Here is a 22836-nt window from a genome sequence, read left to right on the forward strand (position 1 = left end):
AATCCTCAGAGATGTCAGGATTCATTTCTTCCCTGCCACCTGAGTCATTTTTCGTTCAGATCTTGTAGCAGCGCTAACACCGCATGTGCATCCATTCGTCTTGGTCTTCTTGTCATTGTAAATTACGCTCTCACTGTGTACTCCTAGTAGGCCAGAGTGGACTGATAAAACTGCTTGGATTTCGTGGACATATAGGGTACATGTCATTTTGATATTACAATTAGAATTGATCAATGCAATAGAATGGCTCGCCCTGTTCTTCATTCACAATTAGTGATTCCATAACGATGCATCGTTCCCTTCCACAAACTCATCAACTCACCCATTCTACTCCATTCTACTTTAACTTAATTGACTTCTTCTTTTGTTATGTGTGAAATTCGTTTCGGTATAGTTTAATTTGAGTTTCAAGACAATTATCGGAGAAGGAGGGGCAACGGGAGAAAATCATTGTTTTAAATGACGTACCCTCATAAAACTGGTTATAGCTCCAGATCGGTTTGTGATATTAAGATTCTAACAATGGCAGTGTGTTATATAGACTTATTTGGGAAAAGGACGGAGGCAGGCATGACTTTTTATATTTGTGCAATTTAGGTCAGCTATGCCGGCCTATAGAGTCTCCTGGGAAACCCCACTACCAAACCATCCAATGATGGCATTTATACAGCAAATAAATTATCTGGGCTTCCGTAAGGACTGATCTCTATAACACATAAACGACTTTCGGGAAAGCTCATTTTCTGAGCTAGCCATTCAAAAAAAAGTATGGCCACAGATCTAAGTGAATCTGAACAACCCTTTAACTGTGTCACGTTCTGACTTTAGTTCTTTTGTAAATGTCTTTGTTTTAGTATGGTCAGGGCGTGAGTTGAGTGGGTTGTCTATGTTCGTTTTTCTATGTTGTGTTTTGTGTTTGGCCTGGTATGGTTCTCAATCAGAGGCAGGTGTCGTTAGTTGTCTCCGATTGAGAATCATACTTAAGTAGCCTTTTCCCACCTGTGTTTCGTGGGTGATTATTTTTCTGTTGAGTGACGGAGCTGTTTCGGTTGTGTTTTTTTTTTGTTTCTTTGTTTGATAGTGTTCAGTGTAAATAAATAACATGAACAAGTACCACGCTGAACTTTGGTCCTCACCTTCTTCCACCGACGACCGTTACAAACTGGAACATAATATGGAAAAATATGACATTGGCCTCCCCAAATCTGAACCATCAACTTATCACAGCCTGTGTTTAACAGGAAGGAAACGTTTCATGATGAAATTGGCCCCAACTGTTCACTGTGTCCCCTAAATCAGGTAGGCACATTTCTTCATATGATGTATGAGTGCCCTCCAGTTAAATGTTTATGGGGCAAAGTTACAAAATAAATGTTGAAGTGCGTGAATGTAAATATTCATTCAAAAAATGAGACGATTACTGGCAGAAACTGTGGCAAAAAAAAAAACGATTTTGGTGGAAATCATCAGATGGAAATCATCTCACTCTCTCCCGATTTACCGGTGGATAAGGTTTCTACTAGAAGTTAAAACGTTAGAATTTTCGACAGCTAGAATGAATTTTTGCTAGTCAAGAAACAATTGAGGCCTGGAAAAATACACTTCTCAGCTAAAGCCGAACACATACAAATGAACTACCTACGCTGAACAAAAATACAAGCGCAAACATGCATGAGTTAATTCAAGGATATCAGTCCATTTAAATATATTAAATAAATTAGGCCCTTTTAATCTATGGATTTCACATGACTGGGAATAAAGATATGCATATGTTGGTCCCACATACTGTATCTTTAAAAAAAGGTGGGGCGTGGATCAGACAATAAGTCCGTATCTGGTGTGACCACCATTTGCCTCATGCACAGTGACACATCTCCTTCGAATAGAGCTGATCAGGCTGTTGATTGTGGCCTGTGGAATGTCGGCCCACTCCTCTCCAATGGCTGTGCGAAGTTGCTGGATATTGGCGGGAACTGGAACACGCTGTCGTAAACGTCGACCCAGAGCATCCCAAATGTGCTCAATGGGTGACATGTCTGGTGAGCACGCAGGCCATGGAAGAACTGGGACACTTTCAGCTTCCAGGAATTGTGTACAGATCCTTGAGACATGGGGCCAGGCATTATCGTGCTGAAACATGAGGTGATGGCGGCGGATGAATGGCACGCCAATGGGCCTCAGGGTCTCGTCACGGTGTCTCTGTGCATTCAAATCGCCGTCAATACAATGCAATTGTGTTCGTTGTCCGTAGCTTATGCCTACCTATACCATAACCCCACCGCCACTATGGGGAACTCTGTTCACAATGTTGATCAGCAAACTGCCCACATTGGGGAAATGGGGGGGTGGAGGCTATGGTGATCATGGTGATCAATGCTTTGTATTTGTGTACTTAAAAAAAAGTTTTCCTTCTTCTTTTTGAGTGGCACTCAACTGGTGGATGTGAACCATGAAATTATATAAACTTGTGTATTGTGCCTGTAGCCCCTCCCCCTCTCCCCAACAAGAAAAAGTTATGGTCACAAATATATATATATTTTTTATCAGCAGCCAGTCCCAAACAGATCGGTTAATCAGGGTTGGCTATCATTGGCTGTTAATCACAGCCCTTGTTTGTTGGTTCTTCTTGTTAAGTGCTTATTAAACTGACGGGACTGTGGCTTATCCATCACACACACACACACCCAGCTGAAAGGAACACAGCAGAGCAGGATTCATCAGGTATTGTTCTCTGCAACACATTGGAGAACGAAGAGTATCCTAGTGATGCCAACAGTTAGCATCCAAGCTAATAAATCAGCTTTCACTCTAATGACTCCTCCATGTAGCATTCAGGCACTCCTGTATTTGGTGAGATCAAGCTAATCTCTCAGGTTTCTAGTATTGACTCAGGTATTTAGCATGCAGGCTAACACATCAACAACAACAAGGATAATTCAGACTAATGGATTACTCATTTAGCATTGACTCAGGTATTTAGCCTACAAGCTAATCACTGGGGTACGTAGCATTCGGGATAATAAATAACTAATTTGCCATTCAGACTAATGAGGGAGCTTAGTGCTGTTCCACTGAGGAATGGAACTGTTGTTCTCTGTTTACTCACTTCATTTTCTGGCATGAAACACGCACGCACACACACACACACACACACACACGCACACACACATGTACACACGCATGCACGTACACACACACGCACACACACACACACACACACACACGTACACACACATGTACACACGCATGCACGTACACACACACGCACACACACACACACACACGTACACACACACGCACACACACACACACACACACGTACACACACATGTACACACGCATGCACGTACACACACACGTACACACACACGTACACACACACACACACGTACACACACAAGTACAGTCAAGTAAAAAAGAAACAGCTTGTGTGACTCATGAGATGAATGATTAAGCGAATCCAAAGACCGAGTAGGCAGAAAAATATGGTGTTAGAACATGCATATGTATGTGTGTGTGTGTCGCTGGTGATTTAGAGTGTGTGTAGGGCTTGAACAAAACTGTGCACTGTGTGGTGGTGCCTCAGGAGAGATTTGAGAAACAGTGATTTAGTGCTAAGTATGCAACTGAACTAGAGCAGAAAGACCCTTGTGAAAAATAAATGAACTACATATGCAAGAGAAGAACTCACAGCTCGCTCATTAGTGTGTCCCACCCACACACACACACACACACACACACACACACACACACACACACACACACACACACACACACACACACACACACACACACACACACACACACACACACACACACACACACACACACACACATGCACACACAGACAGACAGAGTAGGGTAATTAAAAGTAATTATTCTCAATTCTGCTAGGTCTGCGTGGATCAGTGTTCAGGTTGTTGAGCAGTTTATGGTTTCACTCATTACAGGATAAACCAAACAAATGTAAATCCCCCCCTCCTCTCCCTCAGTAATAATTAAAAAGGGGATGAGGAGGAGTGAAAGATGAGAGGAGGGCTTGAGAGAGAATGCAGCTAAAGCAGTTTCTCACTGCTCAAATTCAGCTTACTCCACAACACGCATGCAATCACACACACACACACACACACACACACACACACACACACACACACACACACACACACACACACACACACACACACACACACACACACACACACACACACACACACACACACACACACACACACACACACACACACACACACACACACACACACACACACACACACACACACCACCAGTGGTTCCCAATCTTCGGTACTAGGACTTGAGGAAAGACTAATGAGACCATAGGCCTACTGGTACAATGCACATGAGGGCGGTACTTCTGGGCAAAGCAAAATTCAGTTGGTGGTACAGTAGCTTCATGTTCTACTAGTGTACCATATGTATGGTATACACTGTCCAGCAAAATACTTACTTGTAGGTTCCTTCTTGCAACAACAATAAGAAATAAAAGATATTATGAACATAAACTAACTGGCTCAGTATAATAGAATCAACATTTTAGCATAAAAAGGCACAATTTACAGTACAATATTTACAGGTGTTTTGGAGAAGGGGGGATTGGAGGCTAGTGTTTAAATTGTGCAGTATTTAGCACTAATAATAATAATAAGAGTCTGGTAGCAGTCGTGATGTGTGTGTAGCATGAGTTTAAATGTGTGCGTGTGTACAGGTGTACAGTGCCTTCAAAGTATTCACACCCGTTGACTTTTCATACATTTTGTTGTGTTACAGCCTGAAAGGGAAACTATTGGTAGATGGGTAAAAAATAAAAATAATTCAAAGCTGACGTTGAATAACCGTTTGAGCATGGTGAAGTTATTAATGACTCTTTAGATGGTGTATCAATACACCTAGTCATTTGATACATGCGTCCTTCCTAACTAAGTTGCGGGAGAGGAAGGAAACCACTCAGGTATTTCACCATGTGGTCAATGGTGACTCTAAAACTGTTTAATGGCTGGGATAGGAGAAAACTGAGGATGGATCAACAACACTGTAGTTACTTCACAATACTAACCAACAGTATCTGACAGAGTGAAAATAAGCATGCCTGCGCAGAAGACACATATTCCAAAACATGAATCACGTTTGCAACATGGCGCTAAATTAATACTGCAAAAAACGTGTCAAAGCAATTTACTATTTGTCCTGAATAAAAAGTGTTATGTTTAGGGCAAATCCAATACAACACATTATTGAGTACCACTCTCCATATTGTCAAGCATAGCGGTCGCTGCATCATGTTATGGGAATGCTTGTAATCATTAGACAGGGGAGTTATCAAGGATAAAAAAGTAACAGAATGGAGGTAGCACAGGCAAAATCCTAGAGGAAAACCTGGTTCAGTTTCAGCTTTACATAAGACACTGGGAGGTAAATTTACCTTTCAGCAGGACAATAACCTAAAACACAAGGCCAAATCTACAATGCATCACTTCCTGGTATGGCAACTGCTCTGCCTCCGACCGCAAGGCACTGCAGAGGGTAATGTGTACGGCCCAGTACATCACCGGGGCCAAGCTTCCTACCATCCAGGACCTCTATACCAGGCGGTGTCAGAGGAAGGCCCTAAAAATTGCCAAGTCTCCAGCCACCCTAGTCATAGACTGTTCTCTCTGCTACCGCACGGCAAACGGTACCGGAGTGCCAAGTCTAGGTCCAAGAGGCTTCTAAAGAGCTTCTATCCCCAAGCCATAAGATTCCTGAACAGCAAATCAACCCCCCCCCCCAATACAAATACAATTGAATTAGATATGACGCTAGAGTTGTTTACCAAGAACACATTGAATGTTCTTGAGTGGCCAAGTTCCAGTTTTGACTTAAATCTGCTTGGCAAGACTTGAAAATGGTTATCTAGCAATGAGCTTGTAGAATTTTGAAAAGAATAATGGACATATTGTACAATCCAGGTGTACAAAGCTCTTATAGACTTACCCAGAAAGACTCATAGCTGTAATCGCTACCAAAGGTGATTCAAACGTATTGACTCAGGGGTGTGACTACTTATGTAAATGAGATATTTCTGTATTTCATTTTCAATAAATTTGCAAGAATGTATTATAACATGTCTTTACTTTGACATTAAGGGGTATTGTGTGTAGATTAAAAAATATATTTAATCCATTTTGAATTCAGGCTGTAACGACAAAATGTGGAATAAATCAAAGGTTTTGAATACTTTCTGAAGGCACTGTATGTATATGAGCGTGTGTGTGTGGGTGTGTGTATATCTGTGTGGGTGTGTGTGTGCATGTGTGCTATGGTGCAGTCAGTGAAGGTGGTCAGTCCAGTTCAAGTGTTCAGCAGTCTGATGGCTTGTAGACCAAAAAAGGTAGGGAGCCACTGCTCTACACACACACACACACACACACACACACCAACACACACACACACACACACACACACCAACACACACACACACCCACACCAACACACACCAACACACACACACACACACCAACACACACACACACCAACACACACACACCAACACACACACCAACACACACCAACAAACACACACACACCAACAAACACACCAACAAACACACACACACACACACACCAACAAACACACACACACACACACACCAACAAACACACACACACACCAACAAACACAAACACACACCAACAAACACACCAACAAAACAAACACACACCAACACACACCAACAAACACACACACACACAAACACAACAAACACACACACACCAACAAACACACACATGCATACAACACACACACACCAACACACACACACACACACACACACACACACACACACACACACACACACACACACCAACCAACACCAACACCAACACACACACAAAGACACGCACATGCGGATTGTGTATTTCTTCCTCTAGCAAACCGAGCCACTGTATTGTGAAGCTTTTTTAACTTTGAACTAACATTGAGTTAATTTGAACTAGAATTGAACTTACATTCAGCTAATGTAGACCTGAACTGAAAATAACATTGACTTGGAGACGTATAAATGCGTAGACCAGGAATGTAATACCCAGGGATGTGGCGGAGGCTAATTGTGATGTCGATGTTTATAGTGTTTCCATAACTATAGGGCCAGATTGGCATTGTGAGCATTGGTGTTTTCGTTACCCACTTCCTGTCATCAGGACGGGTTTTGACTGAGCGTTTTGATGTTAGCCAGGCAGGTGGTCAGCTAATAATATCAGCTCTCTCCTGAGCAACATTTATGAGCACAGAGAAATGGAGAGAGAGAGACTCATACATGTAATCAGAGGTAGGGTGTTGGAAGCGAAACAGCGACTTTACATAAATTACCCACCTGTAATCTGAACGCCCCCTCAATGAAGCCTCCTCAGGGGTGTGTGTGTGTGTGTGTGTGTGTGTGTGTGTGTGTGTGTGTGTGTGTGTGTGTGTGTGTGTGTGTGTGTGTGTGTGTGTGTGTGTGTGTGTGTGTGTGTGTGTGTGTGTGTGTGTGTGTGTGTGTGTGTGTGTGTTTTGGAATGGAGTGTAGCAATGAGGAGGAGGCCAAGGGTTGGTGGATTAGCTCTCTGATGAGCAATGGCATTGGTGAGCTGAGCCTTGAAGATATTGGCAAGGTGAGGTTGGAGGATTGCAATAAAGCTGACCACACACATGCCGGTCAGGTGAGAGGGGAGGGTTTTAGGAGAGGAAGAGTTGGAGGACAAAGGTGAGGAGAGGGGATGATAGAGAAGACAGGATAGGAGATGATAAGGATTTGATGGAGTAGAAAAGAGATGGGAGGAGAGGCGAGGGGAGGGGGAGGTTGAGTCAGTAACTGTATGTGTAACTGCAGGTGGAATCAGTCTTACATACAGAAACATTGCTTCAGAGCCTCATAAATAAACATGGAGCCTTGTCACCTGCTTCACTAAACCTCTAAGGTACCATACCCCTACACACGTACACGCACATATGCACACACACACACACACACGCACAAACATCAAAGTAGCGAGTCACCAGCAGAATTTAATTTGCTTTGTCAGGTCTAGTGTGAATGCTTGATAATGTGTAGTCAACTGTTAAAAGTAAGGCAACATTGTTGCTGGTATTGAAAATGAAATGGTATATGCGTTTTGATTTTATGTTCTAAGAGCGGTTTAATGGCTGCTGTCCTGGGTTCCATCCTCATTCTAAAAAGATCCTAATACCTCTGTTTCTGTGTAACACACACACGCGCTCGCTCTCTCACACTCACTCATGTTTTTTTGTGTTCCAGGGGAGGACTTCTATGAGCTGTCGCCCTATGAGCTCCACGAATTCTCAGAAGAGTTTAGACACGCCTCCATCATCTCAGGTACCACTGGATGTGTGTGTGTGTCCAGGCAGGTCACACCAGATCGACTTCAGTATTCAACGTTTGCCCTGTCCCCCAGGACATTGGGAGATGCCTTCAATACTGTCCACTAGGGGCAACCTGAGCACCTATTACCAATTAGTAGGCTCCTGGCTTGCTAGGGCATTGTGGATGGGGATAGAGGAAGGCCTTTAACTGCACACTCTGGCTCCAAGGAAAGGAAAGGGAAAGGGGGATAACCTAGTCAGTTGGATAACTGAATGCGTTCAACTGAAATGTGTCTTCCCCATTCAACCCAACCCTGGGTTCAATCTCAGTGTTAGGCTCTAGATTTGATTTGTTCTGTTTTAAAACTATCCCAAGCCTTAACCCTTACCTTAACCAGTCAGAATGAATGCCTAAACTTAACTGTCGAAATGTGACATTTATCCCCACCTTGGACAAATGTTGAATACTGAAGTTAGACCATGATACCTTGTTGTTAGGGTAACAGGGTTGGTGTATGTCGGCCTCTTTCTGATACGGAGGGGCAACTTAGAATACAAATCTCCCCTGTTGATTGAGATGAATGAACAGAAGCTATTTCGTGTGTGTGTGTGTGTGTGTGTGTGTGTGTGTGTGTGTGTGTGTGTGTGTGTGTGTGTGTGTGTGTGTGTGTGTGTGTGTGTGTGTGTGTGTGTGTGTGTGTGTGTGTGTGTGTGTGTGTGTGTGTGTGTGTGTGTGTGTGTGTGTGTGTGTGTGTGTGTGTGTGTGTGTGTAACTGAAGCTATCCTCCATCCCTGCATGAAAAGCTATTTTCTTTCCAATTTCCTTTTGCACCAGTTCACATTTCTCATTATTTAAAGCACTGAGAAGTCATCTGCAGCTTCTCTAGGAGACATACGAGCTTCACTATAGAAGAAATTACATCCACCACACACACACACATTCCACCATTTCTTGGTATATGTGGAAGAGAGTGTTTATATTTAATTTAATTTGTGTATTCCCTCTCAGTTCATCAAAGATAAACACTCTATCTGACGATTGATCATACTTCATTTGAACTCTCTCTCTGTTTCGGTATTTCACACAGACTCCTGAGCATTTCGGGCTGGATTCGATCCGTATCGTGGAAGGTCCATGTTAAAATGTAAACGTACGTCTTAATTGAACTGACATATGCTGGGAATGCAGTCTTTGCAACCGCGGGGGCGTTGCCTATAATTGTCGGTCGCGCTACAAAGAGGGTCTTCAGAGCTACAGATTGCATTGAGCCCGTAAAGCGGCAATCTGCAGTTCAAACAATAGCAAAGCAGACACCCTGCCACTGATTTAGTAAACAGCTGAGGGATGGGGCTGAAGATATTGAACCACTTTCAAATTCATGGTCAGTGCGATGGATACAAGGACTGACCATCAATCATATCACAATTATAGTTGTAAATGTGTTTTGAGGCTACAAAGTGTGTTCACATTCATTTGACAAACAATGGAGTAAAACAAACACAGTTTGGGTTCTGACGCGGTACGACTGTTCAACTAAGCTCATGAGGCATCTATAAGTTATATTCTTCAAGAATCAATGGATAGATATGATTCATTTAAAGGGGAATTTCACCCTGGAGACCCTGTTTTTTTTAATCATGTCCAAGTCAGTGAGATGTGTTTCACACATACAGTACCAGTCTAATCCTTCCATGTTTTTTCTTTATTTTTCCTATTTTCTACATTGTAGAATTATAGTAAAGACATCAAAACTATGAAATAACACTGTTTACCGTCAAACGTTAGCACATGACTGGCGTTGGCTAGCTAGTTAGCCTGGTGTTTGTTAACTTGCTCTGTGCCAAGCTTTTACATTTGTAACTTGTTAGCAAACATGTAACACCAGGAAATGTAAATCATATTAATTGGCTGACATTTTAAATGATGATGTCAATTGGATGCATTTCAAATCTCGCAAAATTATAGGTATGACGCAAGATAGGACCCCCCCCCCCCCTGAATCTTCAGGGAGAAAAATGAGGTGGTTGTGTAATCACTGTTGTAGTCTCGATTTTATACCTTTCAGAGTACCTGGTGCTCGTGTACCCAAAATGCAGCTACTCTGTGGTGTATTTCAGCAGGACACTGTGGAAGGATTACAGATAACCTGAGTTTTCCAAAGACAAAAAAGTAAACAGAGAAAAGGGGTAGCCTAAATTGATTACGTGGTCTGTAAGGTACTCTGTGGTCCTCAGACTAACTCTAACCACATAACACAAACCCATACAAACATGACCCAATTCATCTTTATGTCATGCTCAGTAGCAGTGCGTGGGTAAAATCACTGGGGAAGCCAGAAAAAAAGAGCCATTATTACAAACTGTGTTGTGATAATTGCGTTGTTTGCTCTGTAACCTGTTAGTTCATATGCCTTGCCGTCGTGACATATGGGCCTGAGGCAGAGACAATAAGAAGACACAGTGGCAGAATAAATTCACCCACACCTTTGTTTCATCACAAAAACGGGGACCTCTGTCCAGTGGAATCCACAAGGCATATCGCATGAAACAAACAGTTACGTGACCTACAGCACGGTCAATCAAGTTAATGTTTCTTACAATTTTTGGACTACTAAACGATTATTGATTTAGAACACCGGAGAAATATTTGGCTGTCCATGTTACTGATGTGTGTGTGTGTGTGTGTGTGTGTGTGTGTGTGTGTGTGTGTGTGTGTGTGTGTGTGTGTGTGTGTGTGTGTGTGTGTGTGTGTGTGTGTGTGTGTGTGTGTGTGTGTGTGTGTGTGTGTGTGTGTGTACAAAAAACATGTTGACTCACCCTACTTGTAGAGAAACGTTAATGCCATCCTCCTCTCTTTCCTGTTGCCAAAACGGTCTATGACTTTGTCATACAGTACACGCTTTTAATTTGTTGTCGTAGGTTGCATGGCTAAAACACTTGCTCATTAGCCTAACATGCTTTCGATGAGCAAGTGTAACAGTATAACTTTAGACCGTCCCCTCGCCCATACCTGGGCGTGAACCAGGGACCCTTTGCACACATCAACAACAGTCACTCACGAAGCATTGCTACCCATCGCTTCACAAAAGCCACCGCTCTTGCAGAGCAAGGGGATCTACTACTTCAAGGTCTCAGAGCAACTGACGTCACCGATTGAAACGCTATTTAGCGCGCACCACCGCTAACTAGCTAGCCGTTTCACATCCGTTACACAAGCTAGTTCAAATTAGCATACTACATTTAGCTACATTTTGAACTTCCTTCCTCACAGGCCAGGGGCACAATGTATGAATTTACATTTGGATCAGAATCGCTGTTATAATTGTTGGCCAGTACGAAGAATTAAGTGAAACCACAAGTCCAAATCCCCATCTCCAGTCATAGCTAACTTAGGAAAGGGACAATTTTAGCTAGCGAGACACCGCAGAACAACAACTGGCAGTAAGATTGCTAGCCAACTGAGAACCAACTAACTAACCAACCAAAAATTATTTATACACATTCATCATTGCTACCAACACAGAGAGTGAGTTAGCTATATCGGCAACTCTATTTTTTAGTAACATAGTGTTTTCCAGACAAGAGTGTAATTGATGGATACCAGATTTAGCTGCTGATATCTGCTGTGCTGTACAGAAACCCAGCCTAAAACCCCAAACAGCAAGCAATGCAGGTGTAGAAGCACGGTGGCTAGGAAAAACTCCCTAGAAAGGCCAAAACCTAGGAAGAAACCTAGAGAGGAACCAGGCTATGAGGGGTGGCCAGTCCTCTTCTGGTTGTGCCGGGTGGAGATTATAACAGAACATGTCCAAGATGTTCAAATGTTCATAAATAACCAACATGGTCAAATAACAATAATCATAGTAGTTGTCGAGGATGGAACAAGTCAGCACCTCAGGAGTAAATGTCAGTTGGCTTTTCATAGCCGATCATTAAGAGTATCTCTACCAATCCTGCTGTCTCTAGAGAGTTGAAAACAGCAGGTCTGGGACAGGTAGCACGTCCGGTGAACAGGTCAGGGTTCCATAGCCGCAGGCAGAACAGTTGAAACTGGAGCAGCAGCACGGCCAGGTGGACTGGGGAGGGCAAGGAGTCGTCATGTCAAGTAGTCCTGAGGCATGGTCCTAGGGCTCAGGTCCTCTGAGAGAAAGAAAGAGAGAAAGAGAGAGAGAAAGAGAGAGAGAAAGAGAGAGAAAAAGAGAGAGAATTATAGAGAGAGAGAATTATAGAGAGCATACTTAAATTCACACAGGACACCGGATAAGACAGGAGAAGTACTCCAGATATAACAGACTGACCCTAGCCCCCCGACACATAAACTACTGCAGCATAAATACTGGAGGCTGAGACTGGAAGGGTCAGGAGACACTGTGGCCCCATCTGATGATACCCCCGGACAGGGCCAAATAGGCAGGATATAATCCCACCCACTTTGCCAAAGCACAACCCCCACACCACTAGAGGGGATATCTTCAACCACCAACTTACCATCCTGAGACGAGGCCGAATATACCCCACAAAGATCTCCGCCACGGCACAACCCATGGGGGGGGGGAAACCCAGACAAGATAATCACATCAGTGACTCAACCCACTCAAGTGACGCACCCTCCTAGGGACGGCATGGAAGAGCACCAGTAAGCCAGTGACTCAGCCCCTGTAATAGGGTTAGAGGCAGAGAATCCCAGTGGAGAGAGGGGAACCGGCCAGGCAGAGACAGCAAGGGCGTTATTTGCTCCAGAGCCTTTCCGTTCACCTTCACACTCCTGGGTCAGACTACACTCAATCATATGACCTACTGAATAGATGAGTCTTCAGTAAAGACTTAAAGGTTGAGACCGAGTCTGCGTCTCTCACATGGGTAGGCAGACCATTCCATAAAAATGTAGCTCTATAGGAGAAAGCCCTGCCTCCAGCTGTTTGCTTAGAAATTCTAGGGACAATTAGGAGGCCTGCGTCTTGTGACCGTAGCATATGTGTAGGTATGTACGGCAGGACCAAATTGGAAAGATAGGTAGGAGCAAGCCCATGTAATGCTTTGTAGGTTTAGCAGTAAAACCTTGAAATTGCACTAACTGAAGTTTATTTAGTGCTTTATCCGGGTAGCCGGAAAGTAGAGCATTGCAGTAGTCTAACCTAGAAGTAACAAAAGCATGGATTCATTTTTCTGCATCATTTTTGGACGGAAAGTTTCTGATTTTTGCAATGTTACGTAGATGGAAAAAAGCTGTCCTTGAAAGACTCTTGATATGTTCCTCAAACAATAACCATAAACTGGTAGCTACCATGGCATACCCAGTTAGCAATGATCACTCGGGAGGCCGGCATCCTTCCAGAGTGGTCAAGTGCCATGCGACAGCTTTTTGCCCATCGCCTCATTCATGGGGCACCCGTGATAGGCTGCCGTGCTCTTGCTGTTAACATGGCGTTTTCCCCTCACACAACCTACCCGCCGTTCGCCCACCCTTCTCCCGACCGTCGACACAACAGATGCAAGTCCGAAGCGGGATGCTTTTTCAGCGACAAGCCAACGGCATGCCCTACTCCCTGTCGTCACTTATTTACGGACAATATATTTATTGATTTTTATTATTTACGATTCATTGGATGCTATGGCCTTTTGGAAAAGTACTGAAAATGATTATGTGCAAAAAATGAAGTCCTGGTCACGTGGATCCACTGGTGACAACAAATCAAATGTACTTGCAGGCTTCTCACACAATTCAATGGCGACAAAAGCGACAAAGTAATCAAATAAGTGACATAGTCAATATACAGCATAACATACAAAAGAAACATAAAAAGACTCAACTAAATCAAGTACAAGAGGCAGATGAAAGAAAGTAAGAACTACAAATAAGATGTATTTTTTTAAATAGCCTACAGGGCTAGACAGTAGTACGGACATTGTTTGCCCATGTGCATAGTGAGTGACAGAAGGTACAGTACCGTAGCAGCATATAAACAATACTAGTGCAGTAAGGTGACATAACAATTTCATTGGTCCGGTAGACAAATTGTATTTGAATGTGTACAGAATATGAATAAATGGGAAGTGTGTCGTAGTCCAGGATTCAGCTGTTGGAACAGTCTTGTGGCTTGAGTGTAGAAGCTGGCTATGAGACAGATGGTCTGAGACTTGATGTTGACCCTCACTGCAGCGGATCCCTCTCTCCCTTGTGCACCGCCTTCTCCCACCACCGGATGACCTGAATCTGAATCCCCTCATCTGTGGCATCCTGGGTTGTTCCGAATGGATCGTATACACCGAAAGAACATTTGAGAGTCATGTCTGGATGAGCCTGCAGGAAGGGGATCACATTAGGGAGGAGGATGTCTTCCCTGTAACACACAGCGTTGAGATTGCCTGCAATGACAACAAGCTCAGTCCATTGATGCTGTGACACACCGCCCCAGTCCATGACGGTCCCTCCACCTCCAAATCGATCCCGCTCCAGAGTACAGGCCTCGGTGAAACGCTCATTCCTTCGACGATAAACGTGAATCCGGTGGGTTCGTGCCCATTGGCGACGTTGTTGCTGTTGTGTGTTGAGGACCTGGCGAAGTTGTTGTTGTGTGTTGAGGACCTGTCGACGTTGTTGCTGTTGTATGGTGAGGACCTGCCTTACAACAGACCTACAAGCCCTCAGTCCAGCCTCTCTTAGCCTATTGCGGACAGTCTGAGCACTGATGGAGGGATTGTGCGTTCCTGGTATAACTCAGTTGTTGTTGTTGTTGCCATCCTGTACCTGTCCCGCAGGTGTGATGTTCGGATGTACCGATCCTGTGCAGGTGTTGTTACACGTGGTCTGCCACTGTGAGGATGATCAGTTGTCCGTCCTGTGTCCCTGTAGCGCTGTCTTAGGCATCTCACAGTACGGACATTGCAATTTATTGCCCTGGCCACATCTGCAGTTCTCATGCCTCCTTGCAGCATGTCAAAGGCACGTTCACGCAGATGAGCAGGTACCCTGGGCATCTTTCTTGTGGTGTTTTCAGGGTCAGTAGAAAGGCTTATTTAGTGTCCTAACTGTGACCTTAATTGCCTCATTAATTGTTTATGGTTCATTGAACAAGCATGGGAAACAGTGTTTAAATCCTTTACAATGAAGATCTGTGAAGTTATTTGGATTTTAACAAATTATCTTTGAAAGACAGGGTCCCGAAAAAGAGACATTTATTTTTTTGCTGAGTTTACAAACAATTACATCTGTTCTTTAGTTCCAAAAGCCTGTGCATTTTTTAACCCCTAAAATTCACAATCGCCATTTTTCTTGCTCCTAGCCGAGAATGGTAACTTTCTGTTGGTTGCTGTATGGCATCAGTGGATACTCAGACTGCTCTCAGGGAAGATCTGACGGTTTTGACTAGCAGAAGTTACTTTTCGTAGAAGGATAGAACTAGGATAGAAGCAGTTTAGGAGAATTAACGTGGCAAGTTAGGAGAATTAGGTTAAAGATTATGAAAAAGGTTGGCTAAAATGCTAAAATTGTCCCTGATGCACCAAAAAACTATCTAGCTACAACCAGGCTTGCTCTGATAACAATTTGTTTCCACTAATGTGATTCTGCTTTGATGTTGGACTCTTCAACTTCTTCTGTGGGGGTTAATAATTATAAGATCGGACCCGTTTTTCCCGCCTAAAATGACATACCCAAATCTAACTGCCTGTATCCAAGCACCTGAAGCAAGGATATGTCAGGGATTTCCTCCTCTTCTTCCGAAGAGGAGAGGCAAAAAGGACCAATAAGCGGTGTGGTACATGTCCATGGTTCTTTTAATACGTAAATGTACACATGAACACTACATGAACACTACAAAACAATAAACATGGAAAACCTAAACAGTCCTATCTGGTGCAAAGACAGAGACAGGAACAATCACCCACAAACACACAGTGAAACCCAGGCTACCTAAGTATGATTCTCAATCAGAGACAACTAATGACACCTGCCTCTGATTGAGAACCATACTAGGCCGAAACATAGAAATACCCAAATCATAGAAAAACAAACATGGACTGCCCACCCAACTCACGCCCTGACCATACTAAATAAATACAAAACAAAGGAAATAAAGGTCAGAATGTGACAGGATATGCATATTCTTGATACCATTTGAAAGAAACAGTTTGAAGTTTGTGGAAATGTGAAATTAATGTAGGAGAATATAACACATTAAACATGGTAGAAGATAAAACAATGAAAATGCAAGAGAAAGGCCAATATAAGACTCAAGGCACAATTTAGATTTTGGCCACTAAATGGCAGTAGTGTACAAAGTTTTAGACTGATCCAATGAACCATTGAATTTATGTTCAAAATGTTCTATCAAGACTGCCCAAATGTACCTAATTGGTTTATTAATACATTTTCAAGTTCATAACTTTGCACTCTCCTCAAACAATAGCGTGGTATTGGGGCGGCAGGGTAGCCTAGTAGTTAGAGCGTTGGACTAGTAACCGGAAGGTTGCAAGTTCAAACCTCCGAGCTGACAAGGTACAAATCTGTCGTTCTGCCCCTGAACAGGCAGTTAACCCACTGTTCCTAGGCCGTCATTGAAAATAAGAATTTGTTCTTAACTGACTTGCCTAGTTAAATAAAGGTAAAATAAAAAATATTATTTCACTGTAATAGCTACTCTAAATTGGACAGTGCAGTTAGATTAACAAGAATTTCTGCCCATATCAGATATGCCTATGTCCTGGGAAATGTTCTTGTTACTTACAACCTCATGCTAATCACATTAGCCTGCATTAGCTCAACCGTCCCGCGGGGGGACACCAATCCTGAGGTGCCACCACCTACTGTACATAGTGTGGACCTCTCTACTTTCAGGATTGAGAGTATGAGTCAGATTTTACCCTACAGTATATCAAAAACCTTAATGCATATAACATTACTTTGGCAAAGGAGGGTAAAAAATGGGTATATTAAGTTAATTCTCCACTGTTATTGGTCACGGTTCAAAGTCTTAACATCCTCCCAATGAAATGTCTATGGATACCAAACACTTTAGCAATGCAGACTTCATTGAAATAATAGAAAGCAGCAACTATGGATTGGACAATATCCATGTATGACAGTGCAACATCTGAACAGGTCCACCATTTGACAAAGATGACGAAGAAGCAAATAACAACGAGATGCTACAATTCAAGTTCTGTCAATGATTTTGATTTTATGTTATTGGTGAGATGCCAAATCGGCTTCCGTTTATAATTTTTTGGGGTGAGCCAGGACCGTTCACAGTTGAGCTTACTCAGTTTAGCTCAACACTGATTGGCTATTATTGTATTCAAAAAAATATCAAGGGAGGCCAAATGCTTGCTGGCTTCCCTTGCATTTAATTCTATGGGCAGCAACGATGTCAATACTCTGTTTGGCCAGATAGCATCAGAAAGATGAGCTACTGTACACATAGAGACAGAGGGGCACTGTTTCACTTGCTTGGATGCTTCCACCGGTGAGATACATTCAGCCTCTTGCGAATTGAAGGAAAATTATTAAATAAAGAGAGACAAATGATAAAATTCGATGTATCTTTTAAAATATTTGTTTTTAATTTGGGGGGAAAAAATGGCACCCATGAATAGACACCACTGGTCATACTTACTGTAAATTGAGCTATTTTAGCCATCAGCTTGTAAATATTTTTGCTAAAATTACCTTCACCTTGTGCAGAGCTAAGGGTTGGAAGCAAATACTGGTGGAATCAGATTCTGTACCACCTACAGCAAAACACACAATTTAACCACCCCACTAATTGTATCGATCTCTATTAGACTGGCACCTAACATGGACATTTCAACTGTCTATTTTCTGACCATGGCCTCATTAACATGGTACCCGCGATAGGCTGCAGTGCTCCTGCCCTTAATGCCCTCACACAGCCCACCCGCCTGTGATAGTCATCAACTGTTTTATTCAAGTGGGTGAGGCAGTTTAGGGAGTGGCATCTCTTATCAAAGCAACAGCCATTATGGCTACAAAGGAACAGTTGGTATGGCTTTGAAAATATAGTCATTAAAACAATGGCAAAATGTAGGCTGTTTTGGGGCTTAATCAATATATCATGAATGAACTTACACTGAAAATGATTAAGGGTATCCTCTGTTTTTAAATGCACTATGTGCAAATAAATCGAATCAAATTAAAAATGACGACAAATGTAAGGTATTTATAGAAACAACAAAAAACTGCTTGTAGTCTCTGGCTGGCTGTGGTTAGCTGGAAGGTGGCAGGCCCAATTTGAGATTACAGAAATTCCTTGCTATTGTCTTTCAAATTCACTCCTGGCTAGATGGCTGGCCGAAGGCTTATGTCTGTCCTCTGAGTGGAGGCTAAATGGCAGCGACTCAAAATCAGCCTGCCAAGGGTTTATAGCTGTCCTATGAGAGGGGGCTCCCCGCCAGAGATGCAAATCACATCTTAAAACAGAAAACTCTGTTGGTGGTAGGAATTTATAGCCTTGGTCAAACAGTAGGGAACGTGTTTTGCTGTCTGGGTAGGCTAAATTGATTGACAGTGTGTTTCCAAAAGATAGCTATATGATAAACTGATGGCTTTCAGAGTTCAATCCAGCACTGTAGCTAGCTAGCTAACATTAGGTTACCTCTAATCGAGAATGTTCCATTTTGTTGTGAAGGGGAAAAAACGATGGTATCGCATCACTTCTCAGCTGGCGTCAAAGTGTATTCCCAGTCCTTTCAGCCTGAAAAATCCCTCTGATCATTTTTGTAAGCATCATTCTTCATCGCTGCAAGCCACTGGCAGCATGGTGGTTAATCTCTGGTATGTAGAACGGCGAAAGATAACTCCTTTTTGGGCTTGTTTGTAATTAGCACAGAACACCACACGGGCATGATGACAAACATTAGTGAAAAACAAACCTAATTATGCATGGTGTGGATCATTTTGATGTCTATGACAAAAACTTGAATAACATAGTATGCAGTGGCAGAGCCAAGATGAAATGTCCCTTTAAGTGTCTAAAAATGTATATAGCAAGTGCAGATTGCCCCTTTAAATGTCAGAAGACTCCAACAGTATGTGTGTACGTGCAAGCCGGTGTGTGTGTGTGAGTGTATGTACTTGTGTGTGTGTGTCTGTTGTTTAGAGTGAGGTGATGAGCTTACAGACAGAGATAAAAGGATCCTATCAGTCTGATTGGATTTATAATGACCTCATGTGAAGATGCCCACTCAACCCTAGATAGTACACTATCCACTCACCGTGCAGAGATCGGCAACTGACAAAGAGACAGCGAGAGAGAGGAGAGAGGGGAAAGACGGACGGGAAGACAAAAAAAGAGAGAGAATGAGCTGAAAGACAAAGAGAGAGAAAGAGCTGAAAGACAAAGAGAGAGAATGGGATAGGGAGAGAGTGAAAGAGAGAGAATGAGCTGAAAGACAAAGAGAGAGAATGGGATAGGGAGAGAGTGAAAGAGAGAGAAAGAGCTGAAAGACAAAGAGAGAGAATGGGATAGGGAGAGAGTGAAAGAGAGAGAATGAGCTGAAAGACAAAGAGAGAGAAAGAGCTGAAAGACAAAGAGAGAGAATGGGATAGGGAGAGAGTGAAAGAGAGAGAATGGGATAGGGAGAGAGTGAAAGAGAGAGAATGGGATAGGGAGAGAGTGAAAGAGAGAGAATGGGATAGGGAGAGAGTGAAAGAGAGAGAATGAGCTGAAAGACAAAGAGAGAGAATGGGATAGGGAGAGAGTGAAAGAGAGAGAATGGGATAGGGAGAGAGTGAAAGAGAGAGAATGGGATAGGGAGAGAGTGAAAGAGAGAGAATGGGATAGGGAGAGAGTGAAAGAGAGAGAATGAGCTGAAAGACAAAGAGAGAGAATGGGATAGGGAGAGAGTGAAAGAGAGAGGGATGAGGCAACAAGAGTGGGAGAAGGATGCAGAGGTAGAGAGAGACAGATTGGGAGGGAGGGAGGGAGGGAGGGAGGGAGGGAGGGAGGGAGGGAGGGAGGGAGGGAGGGAGGGAGGGAGGGAGGGAGGGAGGGAGGGAGGGAGGGAGGGAGGGAGGGAGGGAGGGAGGGGAAGATAAGAGTATGATATAGAGGAGTGTTAAATAGCATGTGCAGAAGAAAGAGGAAGAAAGAAGAGTGGAACATTAAAGGATGTCTTAGACAAGACTGTTACCAATCGATTGGAGGGAAAGGCTAAGCGTGACAGAGAGAGAGAGAGAGAGAGAAAGAGGGGGTGTGTGTGCATGTGTGTGCGTGACAAAGGACATTTGAGGAGACAGCGGAGAGACAATCACCAACGAACACACTTCTTTATCCAAAACACTGAGACGCATCAATATAGACAGCTCTGATGCAAATATGTGTGTGAAAGAGAGGGAGAGAAAGTGTGTATGTATGTGTGTGCAGTTGTGTTTGTGTTTATGCATACATATTTCTCAGAAGAGAGCTGATGTGATGTTTTTCCTGTTGGGAGGAGCGCAAGACAACCCTATAATATAAGCCTACACATTTTATTTTTATTCAACCTTTATTTTAAGCGGGAAGACAATTATTGAAATGCGCCCTGTATATCCGACATAAATATACTATCCACACACACACACACACACACACACACACACACACACACACACACACACACACACACACACACACACACACACACACACACACACACACACACACACACACACACACACACACACACACACACACACACACACAAATAATCTATATATACAAAAGTATGTGGACATCCCTTCAAATTAGTGGATTTGGCTATTTCAGTTATACCGGTTTCTGACAGGTGTATAAAATCAAGCACACAGTCATGCAATCTCCATATACAAACATTGGCAGTAGAATCGTCCTACTAAAGAGCTCAATGACTGTCAACGTGGCACCGTCATAGGATGCCACCTTTCCAGCAAGTCAGTTTGTCAAATATCTGCCCTACTAGAGCTTCCCAGTCAACTGTAAGTGTTGTTGTGAAGTGGAAACGTCGAGGAGCAACAATTGCTCGTTAAAATCGTCTGTTCTCAGTTGCAACGCTCACTACCGAGTTTAAAATTGCCTCTGGAAGCAACGTCAGCACAAGAGCTGTTTATCGGGAGCTTCATGTAATGGGTTTCCATGGCCGAGCAGCCGCACACAAGCCTAAAATAACAAAACAGCAAAGCCACGCGTCATATGGAGTGGTGTAAAGCTCACTGCCATTGGACTCTGGAGCAGTGGAAACACCTTCTCTGAAGTGATGAATCATGCTTCATCCTATAGCAGTCCAGGGAAGGGAAGTCTTAACAATACAGTATACAATGACATTCTAGACGATTCTGTGCTTCCAACTTTGTAGCAACAGTTTGGGAAAGGCCCTTTCCTGTTTCAGTATTTCAACACCCCAGTGCAAAGAGTGAGGTCCATACAGAAATGGTTGTCGAGAATCGATATGGAAGAACTTGACTGGCCTACACAGAGCCCTGACCTCAACCCCATCGAACACCTTTGGGATGAATTGGAACGCCGACTGTGAGCCAGGCCTAATCGCCCAACATCAGTGACCGACCTCACAAATGCTCTTGTAGCTGAATGGAAGCAAGTAATTGCAGCAATGTTCCAACATCTAGTGGAAAGCCTTCCTGGAAGAGTGGAGGCTGTTATTACAGCAAAGGGGGGACCAACTCCATATTATTGCCCATGATATTGGAATGAAATGTTTGACGAGCAGGTGTCCACATACTTTTGGTCATTTAGTGTGTGTGTGTATGCAGATATACATATATACGTATGTGTGTGTAGTAAACTTAGAAATATTTTTTTTACATTGGATAGAGACTAGAAAATGGTATATCATTCACTGCAGTTGAGGAACAATGGTAAAGTGATTCTGCTTTGAAAGTTGATTAACTTGTAACCCCACTTTTGAGAAAATGACCCTTGAATGTCTTTGGTACACCTACTGGAGAGCTCTTCTTTGTCTACACTCGTTGAGCATCTTTCACACCCTCTTAAGCCTTAGACCCACGCATCACTTTAAGGATTCACATGAGAGGCCATGTGCTAAACAGAGTGAGTAGTGTAGTAAACAACCAAAGATTTCAAGACAAAAGTAGTAGCCTACAAGAAGGAAAAACTCCAGATAAAAAGACACTTAATCTGGTCCTTGGCCTATATCCTAATCTGACTGTGGTGCAGGTCACGTGTTCTTCACAATACCGTCTCTGGTAAACACACTATATCAAATCAAATCTACGTTTATATGTCACACGCACATAAAAGGTGTAAAGAGATGGCCGCCTCGCTTCGCGTTCCTAGGAAACTATGCAGTTTTTTGTTTTTTTACGTGTTATTTCTTACATTAGTACCCCAGGTCATCTTAGGTTTCATTACATACAGTCGAGAAGAAATACTGAATATAAGATCAGCGTCAACTCACCATCAGTACGACCAAGAATATGTTTTCCGCGACGCGGATCCTGTGTTCTGCCTTACAAACAGGACAACGGA

The 22836-nt window shown here is 43.1% G+C and overlaps 1 protein-coding gene across 1 annotated transcript in view; it reads left to right on the forward strand.

Moving 5' to 3' along the window:
• LOC124007365 (GDNF family receptor alpha-2-like) overlaps positions 1 to 22836 on the forward strand; it is a 78947-nt gene that overhangs the window by 23651 nt on the left and 32460 nt on the right. The window contains exon 3 of the mRNA XM_046317867.1: positions 8292 to 8369. Coding sequence (XP_046173823.1) covers positions 8292 to 8369 — 78 coding nt within the window. The remainder of the gene's footprint in view (positions 1 to 8291; positions 8370 to 22836) is intronic.

The sequence above is a fragment of the Oncorhynchus gorbuscha genome, linkage group LG20 (genome assembly GCF_021184085.1).
Source record: "Oncorhynchus gorbuscha isolate QuinsamMale2020 ecotype Even-year linkage group LG20, OgorEven_v1.0, whole genome shotgun sequence".
NCBI classification, from domain to species: Eukaryota; Metazoa; Chordata; class Actinopteri; order Salmoniformes; family Salmonidae; genus Oncorhynchus; species Oncorhynchus gorbuscha.